General features: G+C 44.8%; 1 protein-coding gene across 5 annotated transcripts in view; it reads left to right on the top strand.

Moving 5' to 3' along the window:
* KANK1 (KN motif and ankyrin repeat domains 1) overlaps positions 1-23,639 on the top strand; it is a 130,369-nt gene that overhangs the window by 93,044 nt on the left and 13,686 nt on the right. For 4 of the 5 annotated variants that reach the window (XM_075739485.1, XM_075739486.1, XM_075739482.1 and 1 more), the window contains 3 exons: positions 9,668-12,322; positions 22,080-22,298; positions 23,121-23,229. In XM_075739485.1, coding sequence (XP_075595600.1) covers positions 10,099-12,322; positions 22,080-22,298; positions 23,121-23,229 — 2,552 coding nt within the window. In that variant the 5' untranslated portion in view covers positions 9,668-10,098. Of the gene's footprint in view, positions 1-8,583; positions 8,731-9,667; positions 12,323-22,079; positions 22,299-23,120; positions 23,230-23,639 lie in introns of those variants that run through there. The other variant, XM_075739481.1, reaches the window with a different exon arrangement.

Here is a 23,639-nt window from a genome sequence, read left to right as displayed (position 1 = left end):
CACACGCCTCTGGTAGCCTCTTTGTTGTTGTTACATACAGAATAGTCTGCTTCCTTCAACAAACCCAGGTTTTCTAGTGGGAGATCAGTGTTGTGAACGTACAAGTGAAGGGAGCGCTGCACCTATTTACTGTAAGGCATCGTTTCAACAGCAGAAAGGTAGCTGTTACCCTCCAAGTTGCTAATTGTGAATATTATTCATAGACTTTCAGTTACAAGCCATTGTTCTTAGCTAGTTAGATTGTGCATAAAGAATTAATTCTAACAATGACTTTTTTGACATTTTCTCTGATGATCACTTTTTTAACTTGTTGGGAGAAAATCAATATATCGGTCTGAACTATTTTAGGCGCAGAGAAAAACCTTTCAGTGTTTTTGGAAAATGCAAATCGCTTATGCTTTTGAAGTCTGGAAGGCAACACATGTTTTATCTCACAGAAGGAGTCAGTACTAGATTAATATAAAAAAGGGTAGGAGGGAACAATTCCCGGTATTTCAAATATCATACTGATTATGCAGCATAAACCATATTCCTTATGGAGTTAAGCATGTGACAAAATAATGTCCTTCCAGGACTCATAAATACAAATATTTGTAGAACCATTCTTGCAGAAGACAATTCTTCCATTTTTTCCACCCTGTGCACAGCTGTAAGACCAAACTGAAACTGTAAATCAGTTTTAATATTCCACGGCAGGTTTATATCCCAGGAGTCCAGGTTCTTTACTAATGGTTACTCTTGTTACAATAGCCCTATGTATCTGTTCTCCACTTCTCACCTCTTCAGAAATTTATAGGCACAGAAGGGTAATGACATTATAAATCTAAATATTTTGGTTTTGTGATTCAGTTGTTCTTGGCTATAAAGCAAACAGCCGCCTTTGCTTGGGCTTCAGCAGATAACACAGATGCACAGTTGTGTTAAATGACGTTTTCAGGCAAACACCTGGCTTGCATCCATGGCTCCTATGGCCCCCAGAGGGGGTGGGGAAATTATTAGGATGAGTGAGGAAAGAAGAGAAATATTTGGGGGTTTGCTCCTCTTCCACTTTGCCAGTCCTCCATCTGGGTTTTGTGAAGCCCATCCTGCTATGTAGATGCAAGTCTTGGTCTTTGTAATTATTTTTTCCTCTGTCATTTTTGTTGTGACAATGAAGTGGTGTAAAGTAACAGGGGAAGACGTACTGTCAGAAGAGCGGGGCAGGTACGCCACGTTTTCTAGGGTTGGCAAGGGAGGTAGGGGAGCTTTGGGTTTCTCCTGTGCAGCAGAGGACAGCAAGCTGCCTTACCAACACTGGAACTCAGCCTCGCGTTCATCGGCATCACTGGCTGAAGCAGTTAGCCCAGGTCTGTTGGGATGTATTTTCGGAAAGGAGTGATATCGTGGTCAGAAACTGAGCTGCTCTCCTACTCTCTCTGTCAACAGAGCACTTCGTATGTCTTTCTCCCAGGTTGTGAGGAGCTTGTGATTGCTATCTACTGTTTTCCATAACTTAGATTATTTTGCCAGGCCTGAGTTAGTCTGATTTGTGAAGTATCTTTAAATTGAATGCTCTTCATTTGCCACAATGTGCCTGCACCTGATAAGTGTGTGCACGGTAAAAACCGAATGAAATAAATGCTTCATGGAATGGTGAAGGGCAATTCTCAAGTAAACAAATACTGCAAGATGAAAAAAATGCACATGATATCAGGTGCTTGGAAAAAATAAATTCATACTGGTTTGGACTTGCCTTGTTGGCATCTGGCTTTTATACGGAAATAAACAGGACTGAGAAGACCCCCATTTCAAGCCCAAAAGTAAAGGATGGCTGTTGACAATTCATCACTCTTCCCAGTGATACCTGAGAGAGCAGGAGGCTAACTTTACTGGGAGAACATGAGTGTCTTTCAAGGGACAGCATTTTCTATGGCTGAACCAGCTAAGCCCCCCGTCACTAGTGCAGTGGTTTACTTTCAATATCAGGCAAGCTCTTTCTTCCTCAGTTACAGTTTTTGACACGGTCCATTGGTTGAAGTGGCATTTGCGGTGGGTGATTTGGGAAATGCATCAGTGCAGTGCAACTAAGGCTGCCACTTGCTTCTGACTTGCTTGATGGTGGACCTGCTGGTGATGTTCAGAGCCACAGTGCACCCACAGGCTTACTTGTGACTGCAATTTGCCCAAGTGGCCACTGTCTTTAGAGTAGTTTCTACCCAGTGGTGGCAGTGCTGTTGACAACAGCAGCAGCCCCCACCATGGTTTCTGCTCTGCTCCTCCTCGTTGCTGGTGGGGCAGTTCACAGAATAAGCTAATGACTGTATCCCTTCCCACCCATGCCCTGCTTCCTGCCAGCTGTAGTTTGGTATCCCCTGGGACCTGTGAATCAGAAACTGGATGGAGGCAGAACAGACTACCCTCTTAGTTTTGAGGTTCTGTGGCTAGCAACCTTGACGTGGTCCACATACAAGATGTCCCACCACAGAACTGCCTGATCTAGAGCTATTCCCAGAAAGTGAGAGCAGTTGAAAAGGAGACTTATTATCAGCCTCAAATAAGAGAGCTGTCAAGAACATAAAGCAGATTTTGTGAATTTTGATAAGGGGCCATACTGCAGTCACTCTCAGGAGAGTTCGTGGTGTTTTTTTCCTCCTGCTGGCCCACAAAATAGATTTCTCATAAACAAGATTAATCCTTTATTCAGGGTTAATTAATTTGCACAGCTTTCTTATAGCCTGTATTTTATATTTTAAATTAACTTCTGTTTGAACTGCAATTTTTCAGTTCAGAGATTCTAGAAGTATAAGTTTTAGGCATTAAAAAGATCAGAGATGGTTAGGAGGTGTGTTTTTTGAAAGCAGCTCACAAAAATAATTTTTAGTTGTGGTTAGATGATGTTCAGATATGAACTCTGTAGGTGATTCTTTTTTACCATGTGAAAGAAAACGTTTAATGGTCTAAAAACAGACGATGTGACCTTGAAAGTCACCCTCCTGTCACCAAAAAGGCTGTTCACTATATATATACACACACATACACATACACCTTTGGGTAGCAGGCTGGTGAGCATTCTGAGCATTTTCTATGTGATATCAAACTGCTCTAGTTTTTGTAGCTATGACAGTAGTCAGCACATAGTTAGCAAACATGCAGCAAAGGGAGAAGAATGAGAAAAGCCATAGTCTTCTACAAGGTTAAGAAATGGTTCTGTGGTTTAGGAATTGACCCTTGAGGAGGAGGTGACAGTGGGACACCTAGACTAGTGCATCCATCTCATCATCACTACCACAGTGAGAGCTGGCTCATTGTTTTTGCTATAATGCTACGCAATTAATTTTTTTATTAAGTTTTTAATGTAATGTTAATCCTAATGTAATGCTAAGTAACTAAGATTTTTCACATTCAGGGGAACATTAACTGCTTGAGAGACTGTGGGCTGATCAAGGCAATGGAAAAGCCCAGTTAAGTCAATGGAAAGATTTTTTTATGCTGTTAAACCTTTGCATTGTGGCCGTGACTATTTTGAGTTTTTATTTTATTGCTTTAATGGTCCTGCTTCTTCTAGAAAGAGCATGGTATTAAGACAGCAGATCCATTCTTTAAATGCTGTCTTTTACCAGTGTCGTGTGGTAAATGTGGGTCATAGCCCAGCGCCCTAGTGTTTGCGTTCACAGTGCTACCAAAACACAGCAGCCCTCTGAACCATCTTTCTTCAACATTGCTGCTGGTTATGTTCATTGACTTAAGGTGGTGTCCTTAATTCACTTCTGTGAGGCTTGCCACTACAAATATCTGAGCTGGAGCATCTACATCTTGAAATAAAAACCTATTTATTACAGAGTGTTGTAGCTTCAGCCTTTCTTTGTTTTTATTAGAGAAGTTGCTATCCCCCATTTTTTTATTACAAACCCCAACCCAAAGTAGTGAATATTTAGATGTCAGACTTAAAAGGTCAGGTCCCCAGCTGGAGCATTAATACATAAATTTTAAAAAGTAATCTAAAAGCCTTATAAAAATATTTTACCATTTTTCTGCTCGTTTTTCTTTGAGATTAAATTCGCAGCAAACATTTTTCACTGGAGATTTATTTCTTCAGTAAAACATGCAGTAAGTGGAATTGCTCTGCAACAGGAGAATCCTCCACACTTGTAACTGTGGCATTGGTAGCAGGATCGATCATCCCTCTCTGGCTGGGGCGTTTTTGGTTTGGAGGGTAGTATCCCATGCCCCACAGCCTTAACTCCCCTTTGCTCCAGGCAAAGCTGTAGCCAGGTAATAGCAAAACAGATTACCTTTCTTACAAGGCAGTATTTATTGGTTGTTTTTCCATAGCAGAAAAAGAGGGGAAGGCGTTATCAGCCAGTCTACACTATTGTGCAGCGCGCTGGGCAGCTGTGCCATTGCTTGTACAAGCGGAGCTGGGCCATCCAGGCACTCCAGCCTGGCACTGCAGGCAGGGTGGCTGAGGCCGGCACCGGGTATTGTCACGGGCAGCTTCATGGCTTGGTTCTGCTGCCACAGCTCTCCTCCTGGTGGGAGATGAGCAGCCAAATGAGGCCATCTGTGCTCCACACCTGCGGCGTACGTCACGCTAGCGCTGTGTGCTTTCACTGCAAAGGGAGAAGTAAAACACGGGATGCTCCTGCTGCGTCTGGCAAAGTACAGAAACAACTTTTCCTCAGAATAAAATAAAAATCTGATAGGTTGATTGGTGTTTGGGCTTCCCCCACCCCCCCAGCTTTGAAAATACTGAAGAGCTAGGCTGAATTGTTGGAGAGCTAGTAATTTCAAGATTCTTCTGTATATTGCTAACCAAAAGAAAGCTGATCAAATGATTGCGTTGCAAGGCCTGAGGTCTATTTTCCAAGTGGTTTTGTTGTTGTTTTATTTACATTCAAATCCTAACACTTGAGAAAGAGAATGAAGGAAAAATTGTTAATTACTCCATTCTGCTTTTTCTTTTTAAACAAGTGCTCAGCCTCGTGTGTTTTGGTTCTTTTCAGAACGTGAGGCTGATATTTCTGAAGAACAGAAAGAGAAAAGAACAAAGGCAGTATTGCGTGTGGGAGAAGGGGAATAGCATCAATTTCTTCTCGGTTGCAGTAAAGAATCAAAAAGAACTCTTTTTTCTATCCTCTCTTCTGCTGCCCCAGATAACCTTTCAAAATGAAGTTGAGCATATAAAAATACTGCTCCGACTCCATTTATGCCAGCTATTCCCTCTGTGTTTTTCCTCTGCAGCATTCTTTATAAATTGTCTTAAGCCATAACTCTGGAAGGAGACTCTGTCATTCACAACATTATTTCAATAGAAAAGACTTCTTTAATAGCAGTCAGATCCAAGATAAAAATGCCTTAGAGCAGATATCATAACCAGATGGGGAGAGAAGGCTTTAGATGTGATGTCTGTATTTTTGAAGGCACCTTAGACTTTTGGCTTCAGAAATACATCTTCATTTGCTTCTGTTTGCTCTTCCTGGACCCTCCAAGGTGGCTCTACAGTAAAGTTTTCCTAGTTTGCAGAACCAAAACTCTGTGCATGCCCACATTTTCACTGCTTTTCTCTCCCTCAGAAGTCTTGAAGCGCATCAACTAAATGTCCTATTTTTTTCCAGTTCTCCTGGTCCGGGAGCAGACATGATTAGTGTGGACTTGGGTAGGGCTGACTCAATATTTTAATATACTGATGTTCTTGTGTAGTGCATTGGATAGGATATAATTTAATAGAAGTTGGCAAGACTGGAATGTTTGGACAGAGCCAGTCTCAGCAGTGCAGGAGGGGAGAATTGAAGAGTGCATTTTTAAAATGCTGCTTGTGTCCTGCCGATGGTTATCCTGCAACAGGGAGAGGGAAATGAAGTTTTTTGCATACTTCTGGAGAAATGCATTAATAATGACAGTACCACAACGAGGCCTTTGTGCTTCATGGAGTGTTTTACTTCATGGGTACTGGACTAAAAGCATGATGTGTGTTGCATTTAAAGACATTTCAGAAGAAAACAGGAGTGTCTGCAGTGTTTTCACAGATAGAAGTGTCTTGTGTTTGTGAGTCTGCACATACTGTTTCAGTGTAACAAAACAACATGATTAAACTTTGCCTGATCCATTGTAGAGACTGGGGAATACTTCTGATTTTAGCAGTGCCCATGATCAGCTGGCTAAGGACGAGACAAGACGTCTTAACAAGAGTGTTTGTACTGCCCAGTATTTGCTGCGATACTGTTGGGGCAGATGGGGAATCTCTTGCTAACTTGAGGTCTCTGACCATGAAGGCTTGCCTTTCTGGCTGAAGGGCAAATAGATACAGCTTCCTCTGAGGTTTATCTGAGGTGCCTGCTTGTGTAGCACTTGGTACTCACCCACCAAAGCTAGGGAGTAAGGGCATCCGTGGTTCAGCCAGGACTAAAGGCTGAAAGGAAGAAGGGCTGCACTCTTAGCGGGTGTTTATTCATTCCCTTTTTATTAGATTTTTTTTTCTTTTGGAACCAACAAAACCATTTTTATTGCTTGAAAACTGCCATCCATTTTGCTTTGTTCCATGCTTAACAGGCACACCCATTTTGGCCCTTTCTCCAAGACAGCAAAATGCACAACGGCTTGGTGCAGCTCCTGCACACTGTATCAGTGTTGTGTTGTTGGTAGATTGCATGCTTGATCCTTGTTTGTTTTAATGTACCAAGAAACATCTCCAGAGATCAACTCGTAACACTGTTGGTGGAGTGCTTCACAGCGTTGTTTTCAGGAGAAGTAATGGGCAGTCAGCTCTGCACACGGTCTCACGCATTTGGAATGGCAGATAGGAACCGTGACCTGGTAGTACTGCCAGCTTAAGCTGAGGACCAAAGGGATGTCGTTGTGAAGACACTGAACTGTGTGCCAGTGTGTGGAGAGGTTTAGTGAGGGATTCAGGGTCAGTGTGATTATTTTTTTATTATTATTTACTTTTAACAGGTTTCTGTTGAGCAATCTTAATACCATTCCATGAAGAAGAAAAAATGTATCTGAGATTCCAGTTTGGCTCTCATGACTTAACATGAGATTTGCATGTCTTTTTAGAGGTTTTATGAATATTTTTCCAAAGATGCATTAATTTGTAAGTCCTGGGACTTCCAAAGAGTCTGTTCCTCCCTCCCCCATCCAACGCTTATGCATTGTGCCTAAAGACAGCTTAGAGGAGCTGCCTGACTTCACTGGTATAGTGATGGGAGAATTGGAGATGTTGCTGGGTAGGAAGACAAGGACTGAGACAGGCAAAGGAAAGGAACTGGGAAAAATGAGAGAACAGGTAAAATCGATGGTGCTTGAATTTACATGGGCTGAGTGAAGTGACTAGAACCAAGCCTAGGAGGAGGGGCAAGAGTATAACCAGATTTTGGGGTTGAATTGGGCAAACAGATGTAAGTAGAGAAAATGGGTGAGAAATCCAAAGTGTGGGAAGAAGGCAGAAAAAAACCAGAAGATTACAGGGGATGAGGACCAGTGTGACAGCAGGGACAAACCTAGGGTGCAGGTGGGAAGGAAGGGTGACCAGCCTCGGGCAAGGAGCTGTAGGATACGGAAAGGAGACTTGTCCGTCTGTGGGGAATGGAGCAGGATAGGAATCTGGGAACAGAACACTAAATTTGGGGAGGAAGAGAAGTAATTTGGAGAGTATGCTCTATCTTATTGCTCTCCCTGTCAATGGGAGTCCTGGAGACTTTTTCCCTGCCTGACATTGAGGCAGTCCTGCTGGAAGGAGCCGTGTGTGCTTATGCGCTTAAAGTATGTGCGTATGCATGTATTTTTGCTTCCACTGTGGTATTTAGATGGCTATTTTGGGTGCATCTATAAGTAAATACCACAGCATGCTGAGACTGGTCTTTCAGCAGAAACGTGGTCTGGGGAGGGGGGAGTTGTTTGTTTCTGCTGAACCGTCTGTCCACGCTGCAGGACAGAGATACCAATGTGCTCAGGTCAGCCCCACTTCTGTTGCTCTCACATGTGCCTGCCTCTGTCTGTGACTCCATCCTATTCTTATCCCGTGCCGGTGAAGGTAGGTTTTCCCCAAGCAGCAGCAGCATCCTCCTGTCTACTCTTGGGGTGTCCTGTGGTAGCCAAGTGCGTAAAGACTCACCACGAAAGCAGTTATACTGTCTGTAGACAAAGTTTTTCTTAGGCATGCCAAGGAAACTGGAAAAACAGGAGCTTTTTTTTTTTTTTCCCCTTCTCCTAAACCTTTTCAGTACATTAAGTCACTTCCTGTAGTTGCAGTAAGTCGAGTGTTACTTAATTTTTTTTCCTCCCCGCTCCGAGGCTTATAGTCCTTTAGGAGGACGCGGCTTCCAAACTTTGCCTTTTAAAAACGAAACAGCTAAATTCGCTTCCAGCCGCGGTACCAGCCCGCTGCGCCCCGCGTTGGGGGCGGGCGGGAGCTGGGGGGGCGCGGCGGGGGCGGACCGCGCACCTCGGGTGGGTGCGTGGGTGGGTGGGTGAGTGGGTGGGCGGGCTGCCGGCCGCGGGAGCGGGCAGGGCAGCGCCCCGCAGCCCGGGCGGAGGGAGGGGAGGGGAGGGGAGGGGAGGGCAGGGCTGGCGGGGCTCGGCGGCGGAGCCGGTGTGCGCGGCCGGCCGTGGCTGGGCGGCTCTTCCTTATGGGGTGAAGAAGGAGAAAGCCGGGAGGGAGGCAGGGCTTCGGCGTGTGACACATGAAGCTGGGGCTGCCATACGTGGCTGGAAAATTTGCGGCGTGGGGGCAGAGGCGTGTGGCTAATTCAGGTAACCGGAAAGCTGCCTTTTATTATTCCTCCAGCTTATAACTTGCAACAGTCGTTTTTTCCTTCCCCCCCCCCTTTTTTTTTTTCAAGTGGGATGGGAGGAGCAGGTTATATAGCAGTGCTGCGTATAAATACTCAGCCTAGGGAAGTCCAGCAGATCTGGTGAAGTTTTATTTAGATCGCTTTGGGGATAGGGAAGTCCTGTGTCTCTCCCTGGACGGGTCTTTGTCACGTACAAGGCGACATTGGGGTTTCGGACCCTGCTGGAAGGGGGTCCCACTGCCTGTCTTGATGCTGGGGGCTTCATGCAGTTTAAAATGAAAGAGGCAGAGGCGCTGGTGGAAGTAACGTGAGCTGAGGTGAGAACAAACTGGTATTGCTGCTCTTGTGGCAGCAGTTCCCAAAGCCATAAAACAACTGCAGGTCTGTGTAAAGTCTAATGCCATCAGTTGCATAAGGAGCAGGGTCAGAGTTCCTGTCACCTGCTCGAACACACACTCTACAGAAGTTGGGTCTCCAGATGATTTGTGTGGTACGTTGAAATCCCATGGTCTTTACGTGACAGCATAGTGTGTGTGAAAGCTTTGTGTGATGCGGGAAGGCTGGTGGGATTCAGGGAAGGACAGCTTTGAGCTACTAGCTCTGCTACTTCTGTGCCCCTTTGTTAACAGACTTTATCTCTGTGTGTGCATGTGTACACATTTATGTGGGTATGCACTTCTCAGCATTTGAAAACCTACTGATTAACTTTTTAAAAGTTAATCAGGATTTAGTGTTGAGGGTCAGTCAGCGGAAAGCTGGTCTGCTCGCTGAGCTGCAGCAGCAGTTTCTGCCTCCGGCGTGCTGTGAGCACCCATCTTTCTGCGCTTGTGTTTCAGTGCATAGCTTACTGAGACATACTTTCTTTTCCAGTTATGATTTTCTTTCTTCTTTTCCAGAAAAAGAGGAAGTTATTATAAATGGAGAAGATGAAAAAGAGCGGAAAGACCCCTATTTTGTGGAAACACCTTACGGCTACCAGCTAGACTTGGATTTTCTGAAGTACGTGGATGATATACAAAAGGGGAATACCATTAAGAAACTAAACATCCAAAAGAAGAGGAAAGCCATACCAGCCTCGGTGGGTACCAAGAACTCTGGTGGCCAGTGCGGTGGCTGGACCTCCACAGAGTCTCTCTCTTCGTCGAACAGTGATGAGAACAAGCAGTCTTGTCTGGCAGCGAGGAGTCAAGTAACATCGTCCGTCGCTGCGAGACCCTCGGTTTCCTTTGAAGCATCTCCTTCCTACTTAACCGTCCCTGAGAGCAAGCAGCTTCCTCCTCCTTCCCCCCAGCCTCCTCGGCACAACCTCCATGTAACAAAGACCCTCATGGAAACGCGGAGGCGACTCGAGCAGGAGAGGATGATGCAGGTCGTCCCTGGAGATGTCCGCAGACCCCGGCTTTCCAGCTTCGGAGGCATGGGCTCCACGAGCTCCCTCCCTGCTTTTGTGGGATCCAGCGGGTACGGTCACATGTCTCAGCAGCTGCAGAATGGGTATCAGGGGAACGGCGACTACGGCGCCTGCTTCAGCTCCTCCTTGGGCAGTTCCATTCGTCACAGCCCCATGAGCTCGGGAATATCCACACCGGTCACCAATGTGAGCCCGGTGCATCTGCAGCACATCAGGGAGCAAATGGCAGTTGCCCTCAAGCGTCTCAAGGAGCTTGAGGAGCAAGTCAAAACCATTCCTGTGCTGCAGGTCAAAATTTCAGTGCTACAGGAAGAGAAGAGGCACATGATGGCCGAACTTAAAAACCAGAGGAAGGCCACTCAAAATGATACGTACGGTTTCAGAAAACGATCCTACAGTGCGGGAAATGCAGAGCAGTGGGAACACCTGTCTCAGGTGAGAAGAGGTGGAGAATTGTATATAGATTGTGAAGAAGAGGTGGAGAGTGTGGAGCAGAGCTCTCAGAGGATAGAGGAGTTCAGACAGCTGACTGCTGAGATGCAAGCCCTGGAGAAAAAAATCCAGGACAGCACCTATGAAAGTTCTGCAAACCTTCGGGTAAACAGAGAAAGCTTGACAAAAGAAACCCGGTCTGTTGCTGTAGGTGCTGATGAGAACATGAACAATGTGGTTATATACAACAGATCTGCAAGGCAACACAGAGAAGTAGCTGTGGGGACAGAGAAAGAAATGAGAGAGTCTGGGGTTGGGGTGACAGAGGCCATGCTTGGCTTGTCTACGGAGGTTGAGAAAGAGATAGAGCTTCAGCAGCAGACCATCGAAGCCCTTAAGGAGAAGATTTACAGACTAGAGGTTCAGTTAAAGGAAACTACCCATGACAGGGAAATGACCAAATTAAAACAGGAGCTGCAGGCGGCTGGGTCTAGGAAAAAAATGGACAAAGCTGTGATGGCTCAGCCCCGTGTCATCAGCCAGATGGTGGAGGCTGTTGTGCAAATGAGAGACCAAATGGTGGGAGACCATGTGGACATCACTGATTCATCAGTGGGAGACCACCTGCAGATGAGCAGCGTTGGCACCTCCTGCAGACCTGCCATGCGGAGCGCGGCTGCGGGCCCTGAGCTGCTGATGAGCCGGTGGCTGGTGAGGGAGAGGGCAGAGGTGCGAGACCAGGGCACAGGGAGGTCCGTCGAGCTGTGCGATAAGGCGGTGGGTGCAGAGACGAGCATCCGTGAGGCAGGCGTCAACACGGAGGAGCTGGCAGGCATGCCGAGCCCCTGCCGGACGGTGCAGTCAGTTGGAGCGGTGAGGTCTGTGGGCTGTGGGGATTGCTCGGTGGACGTGGTAGTTTGCATCCCCAAGGAGCACGTGTCCCGTGAAACGGCCACAGAGGCGGTGCACAGGGCAGAGGCGACGGTAATGGCCGTGCCTTCTATGGCTAGCCAGCAAACCAGCACCGCTTTGGAGATGGTGAGCCAGTGCACCGGCACCGAGACGGCCTCCCTGGCAGACTGCGGGACAAACACCTCTCTGAGCAGCTACGATAAACAAACCAACACAGAGAGCGTGGAGACACGGAATGTGGCAGTAGGAGATGGCCGGGTGAAGGACATTCATGCATCTGCTAAAACACGTTCTGTTGGAGTGGGCACCTTGCTCTCTAGCCACCCTGGCTTTGAAAAGCCCTCTGCAATAAAAACCAAAGACTGTGGCATTGGGCAGATAAACGTTCACGAGAACTACCTGGTTGGTCTTAAAATGAGGAGCATTGCCTGTGGACCCCCTCCACTGCCGGTTGCACCAGCCGGCACCAGGAGCATTGGTGTTGGGGTAGAGTCTGTGTGCGAGCCGGTGAGCAGCCTGTTGGAAAGCCCTCTGCCTCCGCCTGAGCTGAGGGTGGGCTTGGATCACTACATCGAGCGTGTGCAGAAGCTGCTGCAGGAACAGCAGATGCTGCTTGCTGAAAATTACAGTGAGTTGGCAGAAGCCTTTGGGGAGCCCCACTCCCAGATTGGATCTCTCAATTCACAGCTCATCAGCACTCTCACCTCCATCAACTCCGTCATGAAATACGCCAGCACAGAGGAGCTGCGGAGCCTGGACCTTCAGAAGCAGTGCATGGAGAGAAGCACCACGTCAGGTAAGCCCAGCGTCCAGGCATGTGTTTGGTCCATTCCTTGCAAGGGCCACAAGTCACTCGCCTGCTAAGCTCTCACTTAGTCTGGAAGCAGGCGTGTAATCCTCCCCGATGAAATGCAGAACATAATGTTGTTGCTAGACATGCCTGTTGGGTATTCTCTCCAGCCCACCACTGGTAACTGAAAAACCAGAGGTGGTTTTACGTGTCTCAGTCCAGCAGTCTCTGAAGGGCTTGATGATGATGACCATGCAAAAGAGGTATCTAAAAGTATGCAGGGTTTGACTGCCATGCAAGTCCATTTTATAACTCCAAGAGTATTTGAGGGTAGTGCCTCTGGGTTTAGAATTTTGTCCTTCCTTTAAACTTGGCGCACAGTTTTTAAAAACTACGGTGTCTGATTTGACAGAGTTGAAAGTCACATTCAACGTTTGTATCAAGCTGACTTGCTTCCACAGACGTTTCCCTGCAATTTGTAGTGTTTCTTCCATTGCCTTCATTCCTGTTGCCTCTCAGCCAGAGCAAGCTGTGGGGTGCTTTCCCCATTCCAGCAGGACTGATGGCTGTATAACAGGCAACTCCAGAGTGCTTCACAGAAACCACATCTTGCATCTTCTCTGTTCTGGTAACTGTTTGTCCTGATCCCTAATTACAGCCTCATGTTTGAAAAGCATAAGCTGTAATTACTGCTGGAGGTTTTGGTGGCACTCAGGAAAGGCAAGAATTGGGATTTAAATACTCCTTGCATTTTATTTATTAACTTTAAAATCTATACAATTAATTTGAGGGATTTCTTTATTCCCTGGGGTAAAGTAGCTTACTTTATTATTTTTTGGGTGTCTGATAGTCTAGTTTAAAACTTAGCCATTTTTTTCTAATACCTTATTGGTGAATCCTACCACATTTCTATTAAATTTATAAATGTTGGCTTACTGGAAACCAATAAGTAATGCCCAACAGTGACTGTTAGATACCATCGTCTTGGTCCTGCCATACAGTGATTGAAACAAAGAGGTTAAGGAAATGGGAAAAACTTGTGCAAATTCATCTGTATCGAGGGTGCTGAATTGGAAAAAAAGTCCTGAGTAAATACCATTTAATGTCAGCATAATATTATTGGTTAATGCACTGCTATATAAAGCTCTTGAGGCTTATTTACTGTCTTAAAAATTACCTGTTTTTGTTAAAAGGCAGCTTGGTAAATCTGATTCTTTTCATTGTTCATGCACTAAATAGAACCATCCATTAAATGAGCTGAAGTAAGAATTTTTGCTTCCCATATTAAAGCAGTAAGCAACATTTATGTAGCAGTAAAGAAAACATATTATATCTTGTCTTCATACATGCAATATGATACTATATATGGGATATTATTATCTTTCTGGTATGCACTTTATATTTTGGGTTTCTGACAAGTAATGATACTATAATAATAAGAGTATCTAGCAGACATCAAAAGTGTCCTTAAAAACAGTGAACCAGAATTTTTACTAGCTGTAAATCCTCAATTCCTTTCCCTGCTTTTACTGCACAGTATCAAATGTGTAGTCTAGAGACTTGAAAGTATTTAGACACAGGTGGAGCAATGGATCATATTTTACCAAAGATGTTCCTACTTGGATTCAGATTTCACATTCTTGATAAAAATATTTTGGAATAATTTTATTTTAAGTTGTAATGCCATTATCTTTAGCGGTGGATGCTTAGTGTGAAATCTCTTTATTTTTAGTCCCTGTTGAGAACTGCATGCCAGGACTGCGTGCATAAATCAGGCTCTGGGCTATAACAGTTTGGACCCATGGAGAATTAGAGTGGGAAAGAGGTCATAAGCTTGAAATGTTTCCCCTTCTTTTTCTATTAATTTCAAAAATACTGTCTTTACTGCATTTATCTGTGAGTCCTGCTGCCTGTTTATGTAGTATTACAAATCAGGTGTTACTTTTTTCTGTAAAAGGCTTTTTGCTGAATGAAGCACTAACTTAAATAATTCTGTAAGCACTGGAACTAATAAAGCCTTTTTTTTCCCCATGCCTCAGTATCTCATGATAGCTTGTGAGCTCTTAAAAAGTCTTTCCTCACTTTAGGTCTCTTGGATGTAGCTTTTCGGGTGCCTGTGTGTGAACTCAACCAGCAGTATCCCTTTCTCCAGGCCTGGCATCTCAGCCTGATTTCTCTAAAGCTTGTATAAATACAAAAATCCTTCAGAGCACAGAGTCTCTAGTCAGGTTTGGTTAAAAAGAGCAGTAAGGTTTAAGTTATTGAAAGAAGCATGACCTCGCAAGCCTTGGTTTCTTACGAAAACAGTCTGAAAATACAGGCAGGAGCATCTGGTTTCAGATTAGCAGCAATAGTGTCATCTTTAATATTTTATTCAAAGAGCATCCTTAGTAAGTGCCTCTTAGAGGCCAGGTCCTTTTAGGGCAAAAATACCTGAGCTGGCTTTGAGGTGTGTGGTTTGGGTACCAGTTTGCCATACTAAAGTGTTAGTGGTCCATACTGCTTCTGATACCTGAGGTAGCACATGAGTCCAATTCTCAGCTTTACCCATTCTTCTCCCTTCTAGCACTGGGTGGATGGGGGGGTGCTGGGGGGATGTCTGCGGTCTCACAGCCCACGAGTGGCAGGCGATGCGGATGCAGGCAGGAGAGCTGGAGCCTGCTGAGGAGGATGCAGGCTGGCTCAGCAGCTGTCATCCTTAAACACGAGGCAAGCTCATCTCTGAGATGATCTCCGAACTGGGTCTATTAGCAACTAGTATATTGCGTGTTGCAAAATAAACACCTCCACTTCCGTAACTAAGCAACCCCTATTTACATATGAGTATCTTTCAGAAGCCCTAGTGGCGTCAGGGAAATCAAACCCGCTGGTCAGACAAGCCGATTTCCACTCTGCAAAGTCGTGTTAGCCAACATGGGCACCCTGTCTGTGTCCAGCTGGATTGTATGGGTGTGGGTGACAAACCTAGATGCTAAGTGATCCTTATTCTTAGATCAGAAACATACAGGAGCACTAAGAGGGGCGAGCGCATTCAGGTTCTCCATTTATTGTCACTGAACTTTTGAGAAGTTTCAGAAAATTCCATTTGAGTGCACATGTGATGCATTTTGCAAAGTATCAGCCACTTGTAGAGGTTTTAATTATATGGACTTTTCACAAGTCTTGTAGATGGATGGTTCTCACAGGCGAGGAGTTTGCAAGGGTGGTATATTAAAAACAACTGCTCTACCGTTGTCCTCAAAAATTACCTGAGCATATTTGACCTGAAAATGCATGGTTATTTTGCCTCAGTGATCTTTGGAGTATCAGTTTTACAATCGTTTTTTGGAGCAATCCTGACTGAGCACCCCAGTGGAAGCATTACACTAATCCTCATGAGGAAGACTTGAGGGAGTGGAAGGAAGTGGGAAGCAAATAGAGTCAGAAAGTCTCGGGGGTTAGGAAAACACGATGTACCATCTGGCGGAAAGATCCTTCAAGGTTTTCAACTCTTTCACCCAGAGCTGGATAGGCGGACTGGGAGATGATGGAAGGACGGAAGGAATGGTGGTGGTGGTGCGAGACACCTTTGGTTATCCAAAGCTGGTGTGTAGGACTAATGAGGTCTTGTGGCCATTGTCTCTCTCTGTGTTGTCATTCATAATGCAAAATCAGCGGGGACTTGGAGAAAGCTGTTTTCTCTTTACAACTATTCTGTTTGACAAAGTTTGTAGCCTTTTATCTCAAAGACTGTGTAGCTTGATGGATTGGTAGCCCCCCTCCTGGCAGCACGGACCATGCTAGTGCAGCTGAAGACTCGAGGCTTGCCTGAGGCTCAGGAGCTGGTGCTGTTCAAGGCATGGATGTGTCGGTGAACCCTGCAAAGCTGTGGGCTGCTACAAATCACAGTGGTTGTCTACATGTAGCAAGTGAATGAAGCCCTTAGCTTCAACTCTGCCACAGATGTGTGCCTTCATCAGGTTAATGCCTTACACAAGCAAGCACGTCTGTACAGAAACTTAACCTGGCATTAATCTGTACAGATGCGCTTGTTTGTGTAACAAACAGGATCCATCCGTCTCTCAGCTGGGGAGAGGGTGATTGACCTACATGAAGCATTTTTAATATTCTTTGGAAGATGGTGCATCTGTGTGCCAGATGAGTACTGTTTATTCAGGTGTGTCTGGCTGGCATCTCAAAGAATACAGTGCCTCTTCTGCGTTTTTCGTATGGGAGGTGGTTCTATTGATCTGCTAGTTGTAACAACATATAAAGCTCAAGTGTCTGTCATTTGAAAATGGTAGCGACCTCTATATTAGGATGTGAGGCATTTAGCTGGGTTTTTTCGTTTTAAATACACGTATGAGAAGCAGAGACCTGATCAGTAATTGTCCTATAAAGACATTATTCAAGTGAATCTCCATAAACCTCTTTAAAGAGGTTTGGCATACCTTCCCCACTCATGTGTTAACACAAGCTTACTACTTATCATTATTGTTGTTGTTGTTGTTATTATTATTACCATTAGAATATTTGCTGTTTTCATTCTGTGGTAGCACTAAATGGAGTGTTTGAAGGCTGCTCTATCTCCTCATTTCTGCTTCAGTTAATAAAGGGTATAACTTGCCATGGTAAAAATAATTTTTTCTTTCAAATCTATTGCTGCTTAGAGAGTGGCAAGCTTCAGCCTGCCGGTTTGTCTGTTAAAGTGACTTTGGTAAAAGCCCAGTTTCCTCTGTGATGTTCTGGCACTGAGTTTTGTTCAGGGTTCAGCTCCCATGGTAATAGCCACACCTATGAATATTTAATGGCAGAATATGTCCTTTTTTCCAAGAAAGTGGTGTTATATTTCAGCAGCAGTAAAGCATCAGCTGAGAAGATCAACTCCTCATAAATGACAAAGAAAGAAAAGCTCTGAGCTGACCTTCCTGCTGTGCCCAGCATCATGAGATGCTTTGATCCACCACTCATCAGGGAAATAAAGGATGGCTTTCACCAAGCTTCACATGCAGTTGTCTTGGAAAAGAAAGCATTTCATAAATAAGATGATAAGTTGCTTCACAGATGTGTCGTTTTTTGTGCTCCATCTTGTTCAATTAAAGAAATTGGTTTTGACTTCCAGTTTCAACAAGCTGGCTTCACAAGCTCCTTTGGGGATGGAAAGCAGCTTTGCAACACAAAGAAGATGGTTAAAGCGAGAGTGAAAATGAAGTTGAGATAATTCTTGCAATCCTGTTAAAGGAGCCATTGTGTTAAGAGGACCATTTTCCCTAGAGCCAAGTGATAGTTGGAACATTAATCTATGCCTGGGCCCCAAGTAAATCTGGCTTCTGTCAGTTTATCATGTAAATAGTTCATGCGTGGCAATTTTTTGTTCCTGAAATTTTAAATTCAGTGACTTTTAACCTGGAATGTCTCAAAAGTACCTTTTAAAATGAAACTACGCTTAGTCTTCTGAAATTAACACATTTATCAGATGGATGAGTTAATCTCAATCATTGCAAATGTTTAAACGTAATCACTGCCTTTTTATTTACCTTAGTAGAATGGGGTTTCCTTTTCTTCAGTAGTTCTGATGCACAGACCAAATGGAAAGCAAAATTATTTATATAAAAAAATAACTTTTTAAGATTTAAGACCACTGGAGAAGGCTTTGTGTTCTTCAGTTACAGTAATTTCATAGGAAGCTTACTGCTACCATGAAGAAATCGTGCAGTGTGAAATAAAAGTATTCCCTTGCTGTATATGCTCCAGACAACATTTATGCACTTTAATAGGGAGCGTGTAAGTTGTATCATTGGCTGTTATAAACATCTTGTGCAAATAAATGCTTGCACTGATCAACAGGTTAAAAATAAAATCTCTCTGCAGCTACCACATAGGCAACAAGCTCGTGCCCTTTTTTTAGCTAGAAGCTTGTGATGTTCCAGCCAGAGAGCTAGGTTCTCATCCTGATGGTATTTAATTCCCCTGGCCTCATTTGCACTTCTCTTGACTTCCAGTGGTATAAAAGTATTGTCAAGCTAAATTGTTTTTATAGTAATACTTAGGTTTGCTTCCATCAGACTAAATGGAATTTTTCAAGGCCAGACTTACATTATCACGAGTTCAGCACAAATTCAGGGGAAGAAATACTGTTTAAAACTCACCCAGTGAGTTCTCTGAACCAACTTACTATATGACTACTCATGTTCTCACAAATGGGAGAGAAGGTCTGCAGTTAGGAAGGGAAATAGCATCTTAATAACAAAAACAGTTTTTATAGGTGCCAGAAATAATGCTGACATTTTGCTGTCATTCTGGTTTAAATGGGTGAGAGTTTCAAAAGGAGCACAAGTGATATAGGAGATGAGGTTCCTTCTAAAAAATTAAAAACAGATGCTCTCATTCCCTCCAGCCACTGGGGCTAAAGCACTGAAGATGGTTTAGTCACTTGTTTCCTTCTGGAATTGATAAGAGTAGCTTTCTGCCTAAGGGTTTATGAACAGTTGAAGTCTGTAAGTTTTTTGTTTCACCTTACTGTACTTCCACTTCTAAATTACTCGTGAACTTTTCCAGGATCCCCTACTATATTGCAAAATACACGGTAGAAATTCCTGCCAGCTCCATGCTGAGGTTACCTACACTGTATTAGTACTTAGAAACTTAGATCAAGTTTGCATTATTTTCCCACAGTAAACTAACAGAAATCAGCAGGGTGAGCCTACCCAAGCGGCTCTGCCTGGAGGCAGTGGCTGGCCAAGCGTTGAACCTGTTGGCTGATTTACTGTCAGCGTTGTGCATCGTGACCTGGTGTCAGTGAGAAGGATTCTGGGCAAGCATACTTGAGATCTGTGTGAGCCAAGGTGAAAAGTCGATTTTAAGGTCTGGGTAGACTGGTAGTGATCTTGAGCCAGGGTTTCACTTCCACCCTTGGGAAGCTTGCAGCACCTCCAGCCCTTGCAGCCTCGTTGGAGGAAGAGGGACTTGGCTCATTCAGCTTTTTGGTTTGAGCAGCAGTTGATTAATATGTTAAATCATTGACCATAGTGTTGGGTAGCACAGCTGCTTCCTTCATCCATTTTTCCAAGTGATTTGCACTAGGTTGCTGCTCTCCAAGCATCTTTATGTTGGCTGTCTTGTAAAGGGGAAGGCCTGAGAGCTGAGGTTAAATGCTAATTAATGGCTTGCAGCACTAATGCTGTGTTGGGCCCAGAGCTGCCTTTCCTTGAACCTTGGGTACAGTAGACACAGTGAGTGCAGACATCTAACAGCTGTGTTGGGGGATTGAGTGGACTCACCTGTTTGTCTAATGTGCACTTATCTGTTGTGTGCTTGTGCTCAAGCCTTGATGTCATCCTTTTTTGTCAGGTGCTGGGGGCTGAGCAGGACACCTTTTCTCCATTTGAAGGCATGGACAACATGCCTCACATCCCAAACTGAGTGTGGTGCTTCTCAGCCACTGAGGGATGAACCAGAAGCGGGAACCTGCTGAGATGATGTTGTGTTGGTGGCAAGTTTAGCTAAGAGAGTGGCTGTGAGGCAGGGGAGAAAAGTCTGCTACTGTCCTTCTCCTTTCTCTCTGCCCTACCCTGCAGCTCCCTCGCCAGCCGTGTCCCAGGGCAGAAGGTCAGCTTCTGGCTTGGGTGGCTGAGCGTTGCTGAGGGGGGGTGACAGGGCGCACCAAGGTGCTGTCTGTTCCAGTCGGGCAGGACCCCCGCTCTGCCCTGCCAGAGCCCTGCCAGCTGCCCTCAGCTCCGCCACGCACCATCCCACCCATGTCCCCAGGACATGCTGCCGTTGTCACAGCTGCTTCCAGAGGGGGACTGTGAAGCCTGGCAGAGGACCGAGAGACTTCAGCTGACAGTAAACACGGGCAGCTTGGGAGGCTTTGCATATCTCCACTGCTTCAGAGCAGGTTTCCTCCACTCCCTCCTCGTGTACTCGGTGGCGAGGCTGGAGCAGAAGGGGTGACCTGGTAAAACCAGCCCAGGCACCACCAGCAGCTGCAGCTGGAAGCTGTTAGTCCGTTCAGTACTCTCTAATTGTAGCTGTCACTGCTCCAAGCAAGTGCAGGGAGAGGCAGTTTCCTTGTTTTTCAGCTAAGGGAGTTTAAAAATCACTATTTTTGGCTCAGCACTCCATCACCTTGGCAGCCCTCTTCTCCTCGGCTGGTGGATGAGGGATGGTGCTTGCTGTCAGGAAGAGACCCAACTGAAGTCAGTCACCACTGCGAAGTGAGGAGAGAGGGGGGCAGCAAGAGCAGGACTTCCCTGTTGATTTCCACGGGTGCCCATTTTGTCCCGAGCACACAGGCACGTCTCTAGAGGGGTTGCTGCTGCACAGGGGGGCACTGGGATGCTGCCTTCACCCCCTGCTTCCCTGAGAGGGCAGAAGCTTTTTGGCTATACCCATAGTGACACGTCTGCCAGTACCCTGCTGTGTGCCTTTCCTGGCAGGCGGCTTTCCCCTGCGGCCTGGAGAAAGCATAGGCAACGGTGGAAGTGGGCAATAGGTCTCGTTGCTGGAGAAGGCACCCTGGAAATGCACGTAGGGCGAGACTCAGGTGGGAACGGGAGCAAAGAGGAGGAAGCTGCTGGGAAGTGACAACGTTTGGAAAAATCAGCTTCATTATGTCCTGTTATAGGGGGAAAAAAAACCCCACAAAACTGAGGTGAAGCAGGAAGGGGGAAAGGCAGTCTAGCAAGAGCAGTAAAGATGTCTGCTGTATTTCTAAAAGTATTTGGAATTTACCTTACTACAATATGTTAGCATCCTGTGCGATGCTGCTCATCTATTTGAATGAGGCTGAGCCTTAATTCTTGATAAATACAAAGGAAAAAAACGGTGGAGGCAGAAGTGATTGAAGCAAGCTTTGAACAAAAGAAGTGATAGTGTTTAAAGTAAATTAAACATTATCTTTTCTTTTCTTGAAATGCTAGCAAGATTACTTAAGGAATAATGTGTGTGTAAACCCCAGTGTGTTCCACAAACAAAAGCATTTGTGTAGCTTTGTAGAGCAGTCGTAATAGCTCAGCTGGAGGAACTCCAGGGGAATCTGTAAAAGTCTGTGCGTAATTAGCACTGCCTTTTAAATACACAAAGGGGAAAAAAATGAGTAGATGCCAGCAAATCAGGAAAAAAAATATAACCCAAACGTTTGGAATTTGATGTAAATACAACTGCTAGCTCAGTAGAATCCTTTCAAAAAAAAAAAAAAAAAAAGCAGTGGGTGGGAGTTTATTGCAGTTGGCTCAGTAACGGGTATATAAGTATATAACTTCAAGAATTAGTGGAATGATGGCAAAAAGGAAAGTTTCCTGAAAAGTTTCTGCTTTCATGGAAAGTGCCATTTCTTTAAAAAAGTAAGATTAAAAGGGCACTGCTCTTGCAGAAGGAACGTGCAGAGCCCGTGAACATGCTCTTCAGGCACGTCAGCAAGGAGCAGCTCAGCAAGTCCCCCCGGAGCCAGGGTGGCAGGAGCTGGGGTCACTGCAGGTACCGAAAGAGAAGGAGAAGGAAGGAGCACTCTTTTTATCCATTTTAAAGCAAATATCTTTGTAGTTTTTCTTTGCGTTTTATGTTTTCGTGGAAAGAAAAACTCACTGCTTGCTTTTTTTTTTTTTTTGTGCTTTCTGAAAGCAATCACGCCCTTTTCCTATTGGATCCTCCCTCAGAAAAGAGTATTGTAGAGCACAAGTGTTGCCCTTCCCCCCCCACCTCAACCTTCCGCCCTGTTGATCACAGTGTTGACGGAAATGTTTTGGTCTGACTCCTCCATGATGCCTACTGTCTTCTCTGGCAGGTGCTACTTTGGAGTACATCCCTCACGGCCAACTTGCAAACGCCCACTTAACTTCAAATTTGCGAATGCTGAAATTGGAGCAGGAGGTTGTGCCTGCTCAGGAGGAGAGGAAGACTCCCCTGGTGGAAGCCGTTCGGGGCAGGAAGTCTTTTTCTTCTCAGGACAAAACTCTCTCTCCAATTAACCTGACAGATGACCAGCTTGCCTCTGGCCTCTATGGTAATAACTGGCTCACATTGACCTTTCATCATGCTGATGGAGTTTGAATATGAAATACAGTTAAAGGAGCTTGTCAGGGTTCTCAAAATTGCGAAAGCAGGAAAAGATGTGGCTGTGGGGAAAGTCACAGGGTGAGACCCTGTGTCTGCAGATAGGGGTTAGTTGTTGCATGGCAGAATGTAGCGCATCAGTGAAGTGCCACGTAAAGAAGAAAAATGTACTGAGAGAGAAGGAGTTAATAGAACATACTGGTTTGGGGTTTTTTTTGCAAACCTAAATTTGTATGAGTGTTTTACCTGTCTTCTGCTTAGAGAATGGTTTAAAAGTTGTTTCGGTGAATGCTAAAAGACCAGCCTTGATTGAACCTCCCCACCCTGTTGAATAGGTTATTGTTAAATGTGCCGTCTGTACTAATGCATTAGTTCTGGCAATGAGCTGCTGTCATCTGATAACAAGAATTAAGATTTTCTTAATAGAGTAACCCATTTCAACATTAGAAGTCTTTCACAGATAGCAAAGAAGAAAAAAAGCACGTGTCTTTTCTTAAAGTTTTCTAAAACATCATAAAGATTAGCAGCATGTTGGAAGATGGGAGAGTTAGGCTAAACTAGTTTTCTGTTTTCAGAGTTGTTTTTGGAAGCATTCTTCTATATTTCCAATGTGCCTCTCACACCATGACTGTATGTATAAAAAGATTAGAAAGCACAGCTTCAGTTGGTAAATTAAACAAAAAGCTGTTTTGAAAAATTGTCTAAAGCTGCTGCAGTCAAGGCTGGGTACAGATTTGTATTGATGCGTGTGCTTTGCCTCCCTTTTCAACAGTATGTACTAATAATGATAACACACTCAAATCTATCATGAAGAAAAGGGACGGGAAAAAGGATTTGAGCAACACCAAGAAGAACCTGCAGTTTGTTGGCATTAATGGCGGGTAAGAGACCTGTCTCCAAAAAAAATCTGTCATTGTAGCATTTTCACGGTGGGAAGGAAAGGAGGAACCCGGGAGCTCATGCATAGCTTTTGCCTGTCCTTCAGGCTGAGGTGCATGTGCTGAGTTTAAGGATCCGGAGGGAAGAACGAAACAGATGAGCTCATCTGAATTCTGTGTGAACCTTTTGTGCTTGCAAGTTATAAGTGGCATCAGTCTCAAGTACCTGTAGATTAGGTTGCTGCCAAATTTAACGCTGGAAATTAAAAAGCTCAAAGAACCGTGGGAACGTTTCTCAGGCAATATTTTAGTAAGGAAAACTTTAATATGTCTTTGGCAACTGACAAGCATGGCATTGTGCTGTTGAACAATACAGCAAGAGATGGCGTTACCTAAGAATTAACTTTTCTAGC

This window comes from Balearica regulorum, chromosome Z, assembly GCF_011004875.1.
Source record: "Balearica regulorum gibbericeps isolate bBalReg1 chromosome Z, bBalReg1.pri, whole genome shotgun sequence".
NCBI lineage: Eukaryota > Metazoa > Chordata > Aves > Gruiformes > Gruidae > Balearica > Balearica regulorum.
This window is presented reverse-complemented; position numbering and strand designations above follow the sequence as displayed.